At 37.0% G+C, this 14,297-nt stretch overlaps 1 protein-coding gene across 1 annotated transcript; it reads left to right on the top strand.

Moving 5' to 3' along the window:
• The first annotated feature begins 6,284 nt into the window (after positions 1–6,284).
• On the top strand, positions 6,285–7,027 carry LOC108974743. The gene is made up of 2 exons (XM_018942768.1): positions 6,285–6,392; positions 6,458–7,027. Exons 1-2 carry the CDS (start codon positions 6,285–6,287, stop codon positions 7,025–7,027), a joined length of 678 nt encoding a protein of 225 aa, XP_018798313.1.
• Positions 7,028–14,297: the final 7,270 nt, after the last annotated feature.

Here is a 14,297-nt window from a genome sequence, read left to right on the forward strand (position 1 = left end):
GACATAGTTCAGCGAATTAAAAGACAGCGGCTATGCTGGCTGGGTCATATTGTCCGAATGGACGAAAACACTCCAGCTATGAAAGTATTCGAAGCTGTACCCGCCGGGGGAAGCAGAGGAAGAAGAAGACCTCCACTCCGTTGGAAGGACCAGGTGGAGAAGGACCTGGCTACGCTTGGAATATCCAATTGGCACCACGTAGCGAAAAGAAGAAACGAGTGGCGCACTGTTGTTAACTCGGCTATAATCGCGTACACCGCTTACGCTACGTCAATTAAGAAGAAGAAGAATATAAAAGTGCACTTACGTATAAAGTTTCATTCGGATGTCGCAAAAATTGATGAACAAATTTTTATGCTCCCAGAAAACTTCGCCTTAAAAGTTGCTCATTTGAAACCGGTTTTAAGTAAGGGTAGTCCGAAGAAAATTTCGCGAGTTTCACGTTTTTTTGTCTCAATGTAAATCAACCCGATCTAGTGTCCCATGTATACGTATAGTGCATAGATATGTATATATTACATTACTTGAAATAATCAAACGTGAACGGTGATTTCGTTAAAGCTGATTAAGTTCATGTATACAGACTTTCGGCTTTGCATGCGCTCTACTCATTTTAAATGTTATAAACGTGAGAAATGAATGCACTTTTATATTTATATGGGCAAGTGTGCGCCAAACGTTAATAACAGGTTATTACAAGTTTACATTATATAAATTTGTATATGTATATAAATATATGTGTATTACCTGCTTGCCTCGCTTTAACAGGAAAGTAAGAGGTACACATGCTGAAAAAAATTGGTGAAATTAACCCCTTTTATCTTTATAATACATTGATTACAATTACGGATATATTTTAAGCTAATTATATTTGGAGAATTATTCTTAAATATGTACATACAAATTATTATATAGAAAAAAAAAAATGATGATGATGCCACATATCATATCGGTTGGAAATAAATGATTATTAAATGTAAAAGTTCTCTTTCCCCAAAGTATTTGCTTTACCGATTTAAATACTCGAGTTTTTTGCACTTGATGAGGTACTTCATTTGATAGTCATACTACATAATATATTTATTGCTAAAACGAAATAAAATATAGCAATAAATATAAGTAGGTCTATCATCTACAATATAAGTTAATATAAAACTTTTTTTCCAGTTTTCGTCGAATAATGAATCTTAAATTATTTCGTAACTTTTTATGAAGTAAAGTTTTGCCAAGACTGATTAATTTTCTCCGTTTTTAATCCTTGAAAATTGTGAAAGTTTAAAATTTTCTGTTACATCCAAACTCCCTTACATCTCTAATTAAATTAGAATTTGTAAAAAATAAATAGTTAGTTTAAGTTCGTGAACTACTGCTTTCGAGTATTAGTTCCCACACCATGACTCCGTTTAGCTCCAAAACAGATCAAGTCGCTCCATTTTGGTCCGATGTGTTACCATTGGATTTTATCGATGTTCTTGCGTGTGGTTCGGGATTTAACCTTTTTGGTCATCCCTGCTATATATAATTGAAGATAATGATTTTCTGCGAGCTTTGCTTAAAAATGAAAGAACACGAAAATTCCAAAACAAAAATAAATGTTTGTATATTTGGGAAACTCTGTAAATACATATTTTACTGGAACCTAAATAAATGCAAATTACAACAAACTTGAAGGGTTAGGTTAAATAAAGGATATTTTCGCATTCATATATTTCATTTAACATTCAGAATATAAAATATACATTATTAAACATTATTTGAAAATGTTTTTTTTTTTTTTGAATTCCGAAAAATTGGTTGTAATAACGCGATAATCATGCGAAGTACTGTACTAAAATTCTGCTTAAAAGCCAACCCTAGTGAAAAGAACCAATTCGCTGGAGGAAGTTCATTGATCGTCTTCGGACTAAAGAACTACAAGCAATAGTTGATTATATGTCAAGCAACCACTTTTTCATAAACATATGCATATAAAATCATGAACACGCAAAAAATGGTTTTGGAGAAAGATGTCGAACTTTATTTAATTTTTACACAAAGCTTCCGACAGAGACAACAGCCACGGCAAAAAATAATCGATGCAAAGCATAAATTTAAGATACGAATTGTAAAGTTTAAAAATAATTTCTGTGTGTGTTCCTATATTTCCTAAATAAAATGAAATAAATACACTTTCGGAGTAGACATGTTAATAAATAGGAGCATACATACATATATACCTGTATGTATGGCCATATACACTTTACTTACCATAATAAAGTTTAATTTACCTAAAGGTGTTACTAGTCACGATATCTGATTCCTAAATTATAATAAAATATAATAAAAAATATACTTATCTTAAATAGAAGGAGGTAATTGGGATCAATGGAATGTATATATACAACACAAATTATCTCTGCAAATTACTCTGCCAAGGCACATGTGTTGTAAAAAATAAGATGTCTTCTGTTCTCGTTCGTGACTTATTGTGCAGGTTTGCATATCGTAATAATAACACTACACTATTTTACAATCATTTTGCAACTGTTTTATTAGAGGCTTTTGTTTTGCTAATTTTGGGTTGCTAAAACTGAAAATGATAGAAAAATTTCCTTGGAAATCTACTAATATTTAAATCGAACTGGAGGGCTACTTTATGCCTGCGTATTGTGGAGAAGTCTTTTATATTAACCTAGATCTTTTCACGTCGTCGCTTGTAATATAATATGTTAGGTGAGCGATCAGTAGTATAAACCAAAACCAGTATTTGCGAAGAAATTGTCTACAAAAGATTTATTGTAGTATAAATATATTTGCAACCGTTCTACTAAATAAAACCCGTTACTCTTAAAATCACTTTTTGATTTCAACTCACAGTACACATGATAGGAAAATTGTAGAATAAACGTTCATTCTGTACTATAATCAGTATGTGATGGAGCATTTTTGAATTTCAATTCGTAATGAGGACATCTCAAATATGCCCATAGACCTCTTAGCATATCAGCAGCAATTCAGAATTTATTCACATTTGTTGAGTGGTATTATTATTACATATTTCCAAACCGGCCGATAGGTTGATGATGTAGAAAGTCTTTTTTTATGGTAAAATAAAATTCAATTCACATTACAGCAGTCACTTATGACAAAGTACTTTATTATTTACATACATATGTATAATACACATTCGAGTTGTATACACAAGGTATATTAACCTCAAAATAAAGCTTGATATCAGCTTAAATGATCTTTTCAGACAAAAAAAAATTTAACAAAGAAGTGTAAACTAAAAACAAAAAACAAGTAAGGATGGCTAAGTTACACCCAAACCGAACATATCCTGTTATTGTAATTTGCCAGGATCAATGCTGGAGAAATACCTTCAGGTGCAAAATGTTTGTTAGTTATGTTGGCCGATATATGTGACATAAAGTAAACTTAAGTTAATTGACATACGGACACGTACATATATACTATTAACAAATAAACATTTTTACCGATTTTTAATAACATATCCCACAGATTGTCCGTTACGAAGTTACCATACGCACGCGATCCACATATTCGGTATATGGGAGCTTGAACAGTTAAGGATTTCGACATTTTTTAAAATCGAGATGGTACTCCTCAAAATCATTATTTGAATTAAGTTTTATCCGAATATATTCATTGTTGCTTGATTTGTGTACTAGAAAGGGAAGGAATAATATGGGATTTAAAATTGTGGTATATGGGAAGTAGTTATAGACGTATTTCACCCATTTTTCCACGAGGGATGCCAAGATGAAATTAAATACGAAAATTTAATATGATATAAATAAATCTGGACGATGCGGCGTTTATCATCTTAATTTGACTTCGGTTCCCATAACGCCCTTTTATATCATCCTGCAATAAAATTTTATGCCTCTGGCACAATTGGTTATGTATTTATTTGGTATTGTAGTTTTAGTGGCTTTGAAGATATGTACATTTAATCTGTTGGAGGGCGGGCCAGGCACATTTTTTCAAAATTTATGGCTGATATTTTTCCTTTGTTATTGCAATCCTCTGTATAAAATTACAGGTTTATATCTTAAGTTAGTACTAAAGTATGTCATACTTGTATAATTTTCGATTCGTTTTGTTAGCATGTCAGTGGTCCGATTGCGCACATTTCCGAATTCGTTCTCACTTTTTTGGCACGAAATTCATGTACCATGATAAAGATATTTTCATTTCTACTCAAGTTATCGCGGGCAAGGGCGAATAGACGGTCCGAAAAATGGGTGCTACAATAATATTTCCTGCTATCCTTTTGATTACCAATCGTGGGCCATTGCATAATTGAGTTGAATTGAAATTACACTGAGCATATAATTAATCGAACAATTCTCAGCTGATGATTATATGATGTCATTCCGGGATGTATCTGGGCTGATGGCGCGATTTCTAGGTTATCGTTAGGGATGATTAAAAGATTTGTGCTGAGCAAATTTAATTATAGTACTTTAAATTGTTTAACCCCCTAGAGGGCATGGCCACGCCGGCAAATCTTTTAGGCCACAAGTGCCCCTTGCTAAAATTACAGTCTGAATTCAGTCCTTGGTATGGGATTTTGTAAGTTTTCGTTTAATGGGATTTTGTGGACAGCCGTTATGACCTCTCCTTTTTATGAAAACGGCTTGCCACGCATAAATTTTGTTGAGTTCTGGAAATAAATAAAAAAATCACTGGGTGCCAAATCTGGTGAATACGGTGGGCGCTTTAACAATTCGAACGTTAGTTCATGGATTTTAGCCATTGTCAAAATGTTCTTGTGACACGGTGCATTGTAGTGTTGAAAAATAATTTTTTCTTTTGCAAACAGTTAATTTTTTCACGAATTTTTTCCTTTACCTGGTCCAAAAGGTTGCAATAACATTCAGAATTAATCGTTTCGAAATCGAATAGGATCATGGTGATATACCCAAGTCTCATCAATAGTGATGAATCGACGCACAAAATCCACTTTATCCTTTTTAAAACGCTCCAAATGTTTCTGAGAATGTCACATTCGAATTTGTTTTTGTTCCATTGTTAGAGAATGCGGCACTCATTGTGCACACAGCAAAATATGGCTCACGTTGCCTAATGAGATGTGTAGAGCCTCTACTAAATCTCTCTCAGTCAATCGACGATCTTTCAAAATCATATTTAGTATTTTGGCTATGATTTCTAGTTTTGATGCGCGTTTTGAACGTCCTTCACGTGGATCGTCTTGTACGACCACGTTTAAATTCAGCAACCCATCTTTCTACTAGTTGTTGGTGAATACATACACTTTTAACATTCATTCGTGAATTATTTTTAGTGCTAAATCTTCCAAAAATAAGAATTTTATAACTGTACGATTTTGAATTTTTTCCATTGTAAAAAAAATATTGAGACACTAAATGGGTTGTAAACAAAGAATTAATTGACAGATTGAAATGAAACTTCACATACTACTGTGGTCAAATTGAAAGGTGATTTTTTATCTATATTTCGCGTGTTTTTCGAATCGGTTTTCTGTAAGTTTGTAGTACTGTAGTGACATCTATGCTAAATATTCATTAATACTTGAGATACGCGTCATTTTGTGAGGCATATTCTTCGATTTTTACTTTCTCTGTTATATACTATATACATAGGTAATCTAAAGAATTTAATTTTTGTTGTTGTTGTTGCTGTGAAAAAAAAGTTGTGCAAGGTGGGGAATGTTGGGCACATGGGGAATCCCGGGCCAGCGCGATAATTTTTCCCCTAGTATAGGTTGACAGCTGCAACCAACTGTCATCGACTCGTCTCATACTAAGCTCAGTTTCTATATAGCACTCGAGCTGTGAACACGTGTTATAACCTCTCTGCGACAACAAAAAGAAATTCGACACTCCGAAAGTTTTTTTTTCAACTTTGTGTACAGTTGATTTTTTTCACATTTTCCAATAAATTCATCCAGGTAAATATGTTTATAATATTAGTTGAGCCTTTAGCCTTCGACACGCAAAAGAAATTTTGCACGAATTTACATTGTGTTCATTATCCATCGCCATTTTGCAAATACGAGCGTTTGGGGAATCTCGGGGCACTTATTACGGGGAATGTCGGGCCACATAGTTTTTTACATTTGACATGCTAACTTCATATATTTGACGTGTATAAGTGATTTTTCGTGCAAAATTTCAACAACACAATAGCTTTTCAACATTTCCTGATAGAAAATTGTTGATTTCGACAACATTTTGGAGGCGATCAAGTCGGTGAAAATACATCACAACAGCGTTCGACAAGCGAGGACCAACCTGATGCGTTATATTGCAGCATTTGATGGTGCGAGCATCGACGTTACTACTGCMAATRCCGATGTAATGAAGAATTTGCTGGCTGAAAGCACGACGATAGGCACAAAAACAGTGAGTTCTGCTGRTTTCTTTCTTTTTCTTTCATCGAATAATAAATAATTTTTTTTTTATTTCAGATCTTCAACATCGAACAAGAGAAGGCGCTAATAAGCTACATTCTCCAGGCCAGCGACATCAACTATGGAATGAGTTTGATGGAGCTTCGTAAGCTCGCGTATGAATTTGCTCAGAAAATTGGCGCGTCGTATCCAGATCCATGGAACGACAATCAACAGGCGAGTAAGGATTGGCAGTTGGCGTTCATGAAMCGCCACAAAAATTTGTSACTGCGAACACCAGAGCAAGTAAGCCAGAGCCGTGCGAAGCGATTCAACAAAGAGAATGTCGATGCATTCTTTGCCAAYCTTTCATCCGTTCTCGGTAAGACGCCGTTTGAACCTCATCGAATATGGAACATGGATGAAACCGGGTGCCCGACCGTGCCAACCAGACCTGTCAAAACCATCGCGCGCAAAGGACAAAAGCAGRTCGGCTCATCAACATCTGCCGAWAAAGGCACCMATGTGTCTTTGGCTTTGGCCGTCAGCGCTAGTGGCCAGTCTATACCGCCATTCTTCCTCTTTCCCCGAGTCAACATGAAAGAGATTTTTATGACTCATGTTCGCATTTATCGATCGAGGCGATAGATTTGGCGTTGGATCATGGCAACACGTTGCTGTCTTTTCCGCCGAAATGCACGCACAAAATGCAGCCGCTAGATGTTGCGGTATTTGCACCATTTAAAGGCATTATGACCATGAAGCATGATGCATGGAAAAAGTCCAACATTGGTGTCACTTTCGATTTGCATCATGTGCCGCTCCTTGTCGATCAGTGCCTCGATGTTATGTTAGCGCCGAAAACCATCAAATCCTGCTTCCGAACAGCTGGCRTCTACCCGTTCAACCCGCAAATTTTCACTGAGGTTGACTTTGTCGCTTCGGAACTGAGCGGCGAAAATTTGTTCGGTGACGAAGAGAAAGACGCCGACAATCAACGTCGAGACTTGCCTCTGGTGATGCCATTGTGACTACTGCGAATGAGGAGGTGTCAACGTCGGAGGCATCGACAAGTGCCCCAGCTTCAACAAGTGGTGCTTCATCATCGTCGTTGTCTCTTGTTTCGGCTCCACAGCTCCGTGATGCATTGAAATCGGTWGKCCCGTTGAAATTGGGCACACCTGCGCCGAAATCAAAACGTGGCCGCAAGACAATGGAGTCAACGATTTTGACATCGCCTGAGGTTGTCGCAGACATGCTAAAAAGCGGCAAAAATTGACGAAGGCAGCCGATGAACCAGCAGCCAAGGAGCAAAAAGGCCATGGCAAATCGAAGACGCCACGGAAGAGAAGCCCGTCTCCGACCGAAACCGACATCGAAGAGGACTTCGATTTTTGCACGATTTGCAAGAAAAAGATGCCGAAGCACGAGAATCGTCAAAACACGGTCCATTGCATTGTTTGTGATCGAGGGTTCACTTGAAATGTGCCGGACCGAACCCGAACACTTACACCTGCATCCACTGCGAGTCGGAATAATTTTTTTCGCCAATTCCTATTTTTCTTATTATTTATGAATCTCTCTTTCATTTCCATTGATAAATAAACGTTTTTCATCGGTAACAATCATGTTTTAATCGATTTACAGACTGGCCCGATATTCCCCCCCTTTTTTCAAAATCGCAAAATCAGGTTTTTTGCGCCAATGGCTATAACTTTTAAATTTTTGTAGAATTTTATCAAACCAATGTTATCAAAAGGAAGGTTACGACTCGCACTAAAAATCAATGCTTTGGAATTTTCACAAAAAATAACTTTTATGTGACTTTTTAACCGAAATCAAAACCATGCCCAACATTCCCCAAATTCCCCTACTTTATTGTTGTAGATCTTGATATATGTGCTAGCGATGAAGTCAAATTGGTAATGATAACGGTACATATGACTAAAAACAGAGAAAGCGAACTGAAGATTAAAAGTATTTACATACACTCTTATTGCGTCTAAAGTATTTACACAAAATTAAAACTTCTTTAAAGTTTCTTATCTTTTCTATTAATAATTTTTATGTTCTGTTGTTTAGTTAGCACCTGGCTGTACGGAGGGCTTGCAGGAACAACTTGCTTCATTTAAAAGTCTCGTAGGTAACCATCCTTTATGACATGGAGCGTTGTCGTTCTCTAAAATCCAGTCGGCAGTTGGAAAAAGCCGATTGCTCTATACAAAGGCACTGTTGAAATGCAGCTTTATCTGTCTACAATATATTACACCAAAATTATGTAGACTTTCGGATGTACTCTAAGGCAAATTACAGGCGTCTTGATTTATTAATTTTAGAAATGTAGACAACTTTTCGTGCAACGACAGTATTTATATCAATTTCTTTTAATTTCTGGCGAAGTGTAGCATCACTGACTTTCTTCCAATAAGGTGATCTGATGCTGCTGCAAAAGAAGAAACGACTGGCGCGCTGTTCTTAACGCGGCTATAATCGCGTAAGCGGTGACTACGCTAATCAAGATGCTGCTGCAATATAACGCCACTTATTGTGGAATTTTGTATGATTTCCTCTTTAACTTGTCCAAGCAATTAATATTTTCAATCTTTTTTTAACTAAATTGTAAACCGGTTTCCTTGAAGTTTTGTAGCAATTTACTAACGAAGCTAAAATGCCACTTTTGAACTTGGTAATAATCTCCGAGAGAGTTTCAACCTACAACTCCTTTGTTTTCGGCATTTTATATATAATTCTTAAATTCTACAGCACGTTTAGCTTATTACGAACTGTGTCGGCTGTCTCCGGATCGAAAAACCTCCAACCAGATCGATCATGTTGTTATATACGGAAAATACGTCTCCAGTAATTAAGATGTGCGTGCGCTCCGAGGTCCTAACATCGACTCGGGGCACTATTTTGTTGCAACCACGATCCGCACCCGCCTGTGTGCAGCAAACAACGCACGTCAACAAACACAAAGAAGGTTCGACGTCGAGAAGACTTGCACTCCTGCTCTCTGAGAGCACTCGTTAAAAACCCGGTATAAGGGAACTGCGGGACGGCATTTCGAGCTAATTACGTACATTTGCAACCGAAATAATTGGTTTTCGGAAAATGCAAAAGAACAGCTTTTTCGACGGGAAGTACCGTGTCGCAGCGGAGAGAAAGCAAACTGAGAGTTGAAGAGGGAAGCGAAACGCATTTGCAGACTGAAAAAGAAAGAGGCCAAAATGCGTGAGTATGAAGAGCTTGACAAGCTCGCCGACAGAGGTAATGCTTGAAAACTCTACGAAAAAATGCGGCAGCTAACAGAAATTTTCAAGGCCAGAGCATACTCTTGTAGAACCCACAGAGGTGATCTGATGCCCAGAACATACTAAAATTATGGAGAGAACACTTCTTCAATCTGCTGAATGTGTCAAATCTTGGAAAACACCCGTGAAAAGAGAATCGACACTTATTACCTTTTCGTTGTTGTGGTTCTGCCGCTACAACTACAACAACAACCTTTTCGTAGATTTCGAAGTTGCTTTCGACAGCACGAAAACGAGCTGCCTTTATGCTTTATTCGAGCTGCAGAACTTAATCGAGCATGCCCAAACTATTATGAGAGTGTAAAGCTGGTGGCGTACGTCGATGATCAATATCGTCGCACTCAACACCCATGTTGTTAGTTCTGCTTTCTCCAGACTTAACGAAGAAGCAAAGCAAATGGGTCTGGCAGTGAACGAGGACAAGACAAAATATCTCCTGTCATCAAACAAACAGTCGTCGCACTCGCGACTTGGCTCTCACGTCACTGTTGACAAAGAAATATTGATGGTCCTTTTATTCCTACAAACAACCATATATCAGGACATTGCGAAGTCGAACAGCCTCGGGTTACTCACGCTGCGCTGCATAAGTCTCTCTTTAGCATAACTTTAAGAAATTCATATGATCTTAAGTAAAAGTTGTAAATTTGGGGAGTGAGGAAATAAAATATATTGCTTTAGACTTGTATATTATTTGCTAACATATCAAAATGTTTAATTATTTTATTTGGTTGGAATTAAAAACGTAGTATAGATAATTCGCGAAAAGAAAGCCAAATATTATAATTTGTTTTTATGAAATAGTTAAAACCTACAATATTTGAAATGTAGTGGTAAATTACATTATGACGTTAGAAAAATATTTCGATAAATGTATATAGAGAAATATGGGTGATCCACTTCGAGGTTCTCTACTTTATTAAGAAAGAAACACAGAAATTTCAATTTTAATGGGGAATTTTTATGTTTATGTTTTATAATAATAAAATGTTTTTATATTTTTATTCAAAAGGATGGAGCACGACTTGGAGGAACATTTGTTAAAAAATATGATGCGGGATGACGACGACAGTGAATTCAGACATTTTTCACGCATTGACATAAATAAGTTTAAAACCTGTTAAAATGATAAATATTTATGATAATTGTGGTAAATATACGGCAAAAAAATAATAAAAGGACATATTAATTTCTATAATTAAGTTCAACTGCGGCTGATAAAATTGGCACTGTAATGTGAGCAGCTAATACACCCCGAGTGAAATAGTGTGTTGCTTTAAGGTACTTACGTCCTGGAGACTTCTAAAAATCCTTGGATTTTTTATTAAGAATTTCCAGAAGTACAATAGCTGTATGCTCGAAGTCTTATAAATAATTTATGTGACAGACAGCCGACTAAGTCTTCGTTTAATTGCTTAGATGCTAGATTTATCAAAATCTGTGGTTCTTGACATTTAAACATGTGCAAGGTGTGGGCGAAGATCATCCCAAATGTGCTCACTGATGACCAGAAATTGCGGCAAGTGCAAGTGTGCCAAGAAAATGACCCCGAATTTTTGAATAACGTAATCACAAGTGAAGGATCATTGATTTCGAGTATCCTTGCCTGAAAAGTGGAAGGCAAGCATTTTGAGACGACAGAGCATGCACCTCGGCTCTCAAGGCTATTCTGGAGAATGCCTTCCGTGACGCCTTCAAATCTAGGAAATCTCGCTGCCAGCGCTGAATCGACGCAGAGGGAGCCTATTTTGAAAGTTTTTAAAGGATTGTAACGACTGGTTCAATACACTTTTTTAAACCGACTCAGTCTTATTACTTTCCGGACAAACCCTTTATTAAGACTGTGAGAGGTTTTAAAGCAATCTCTTGTTTAATTGCGCGTGCATGAATGAACGTTTCATTTTGAACGCAAATACCCCGAATATCCCTCAACTCTTTGATTTTACATCTCCGCTGTATGTTCTAGCTAATGTTGAAATCCATCACAACGCAAAGAAACATGTGGCGTTACTTCATGATTTTGTCTAGAAGTCGTTGGAGTGGTGCCGCCGACATAGATGGACGACGATTCTCCTCTGCTAGAGTTGTTTTGTGATGACCGAGGTTTTTTTTGGTGCATTTCCTGAGCTGATCGCTTCAAAGGTCCATCTCATTGTGAAATTCTAAGGAAAATAAAATGATCGAAAACTTTGAGGGTTCATGTCCTAGAGGGAATAGAAATTCGGTAAAGCGGGACAAGATCCATTTTATCTACGCCAACGATATTTGACTCAGATCCGCTTTACGCACTGCCAGTTCTGCTAACATTTTGTTTTGTTGATTTCTTTGACTGTCGACCAAAAATTGCCCAAAATCCGACATTCGAAGGACGATTAATTGTCCACAAATCACATTTTAACCATTTACCGCTTCTCATATTCATTCTATATGGCACCGTGCGACTTCTTCCTTTTCGGAAAAATGCATTTGCCCATGAAAGGAAAGCGTTATGCAGACGTAGATGCCATTCAAAAGGCTTGTACCGGCATATGGGCCAACGAACTAAAACACTCGTTCGACATGCTTTTGGACCGTGCAAAAAGCTGTATTGAAGCAGAAGGAGAATAGTTTGAATAAAATAAATTGATTTTGCCGAAAAAACCATTTGTTCTGTTTTTTTCAAGTCCTGCTTACTTTGGAACGCACCTTATAGTATAGCGGTGAATTAGAATGAAGTTTGTCTATACAGCCGTTGTCCTTCGTGAAATTATGTGTTTTGAAATGAAAAGAAAGTTGAATTAAATTTATTAAATTTTTTTTATGTAACGCAGCTCGATAAACAAAATTTTTTCGTTTCCGTTCCGGTGTTCAGAAAAGATGGTTTTCAATTTCGTGAACACGCCACGTATATCTGGCCGTAAGAAAAACGTAGCATTTCCAAATTTATGCTACGCACTATGCTAATATCCTTGTGTCCTGTTGCAATACGTTTGAACTGGAATGCCAAATCGTTAGAACTCAAAGGAATTCGTAGAATCAAGCATTCTCTCCCCTTGTATTCGTTAGGTGCGTCACAATCAGTCGGGTTCGGCGCCTGAAGATTGCGAACATAATAACGACTGAGCCAACTAAGCCTTTCCACGGAATTTAGAAATTCTACTGGATAATTCATGGCGTCATTTTCATTTCCAAGCCGATCGATCGATTTCTATGAGCGCAAACCGGATTTTGTCTTTGTCCCGGAATTTGTCTTTGAATCTTCCAGTTTAAGTCAATAACATCAGTATTTTTGGCAGCTATCATAGTTATGATAATTTGGCCAATGTTCGAACATTCTTGATGAGTTTATCTTTCGTTAATTGATAAACGGCAGATGAAATTGATATCGAACCACCAGTATCAACCGGAATTGACCCATTTCCCTTCGGCAATGTAATTTTTGTTCGTATCCCATAATTGACGGCGATTTGAAGGCTGATATGTCGAAATGATCATCGCGATAAGTGCGCCAACTTCATTTGCATTCGAAGTAGCTGTCGCATCGTACATCGTTTGATTCCAGTGATTATCTTGTTCCAGCCCAGCAGTTGTAATTGTTGGCTTTCTTCTCCAAAACCTGGACACATCGTACCATTCACAGTACGCAATGACTCAAATGAAGTTGAACCGCGTACATTAATCAATATCAACCGAAGGTAGAAGCAAGCGCTGATTTTTCGGGTGGATTGTGTAAATTTGTCCTAAGGCATTAGTTGAGAAAACACCTGCATGTCCATCTACTGGTTGGCCTTGCTTTCTGCGTAACTATTTCTTCGAAAATGCATTCAATGTATAATATTAAGGAATTTCTGAATAGAGCAATGTTCACGCAAACGGATCACTGATGAAAGTTGAGAAAAAACTCGCCAATGTTAATTTTGTTGATGGCGGTGTGTCCAATGGCTGTACTATATTCTCTGTGTTGAAATACAATCTTTAACCATTCTCTAAATAACTGCGAGACAATAGTCGGAAAACGGTCATGAATTGCAAAAGTAAATATCCTACGAAGCGCTTTATTGCAGTTCACATATCGACCATTTGATACTGGCGAATCTCATCTCAGTGAATATAGTACGATCCATGTGCTGTTAACTTTGAATGCTGAATGTTCTGCCATTGACGTCTGCTGAGCGACGCCGATAGAGTGGATATCCATCATTTCTAGTTTGTGTTTCCGAAAGAAAAACACTATAATTGGATTTCGTGCATTTATTGTCAGACATATAAACCGAAGCAGGATTGTGATGTCCGCAAGGTTCATGAACCATATTGGTTGTCATTACCTTGTATAATACTCGATCTTTCTGTGCATCATATTATACGAGGTGTGTTCAAAAAGTATCGCGAATTTTGTGTTTTTTCAAAAATTATTTATTTATTCCTGAATATATATTTTGTCCCCTTCAAAGTAATCCCCATGAGATATTATACACTTGTGCCAACGGTTTTTCCAATCTTCGAAGAACTTCAAAAAATAATTTTTTTTATCTTCTTCAGCTCCTCCTTCGATGCCGTCTTTATCTCGTCAAGAGAAGTGTAACGTCGTCCTTTCATGGGCCTCTTCAGTTTAGGGAACAAGAAAAAGT

Source organism: Bactrocera latifrons, unplaced genomic scaffold, assembly GCF_001853355.1.
Source record: "Bactrocera latifrons isolate USDA-ARS-PBARC rearing strain unplaced genomic scaffold, ASM185335v1 scaffold_589, whole genome shotgun sequence".
Lineage (NCBI taxonomy): Eukaryota > Metazoa > Arthropoda > Insecta > Diptera > Tephritidae > Bactrocera > Bactrocera latifrons.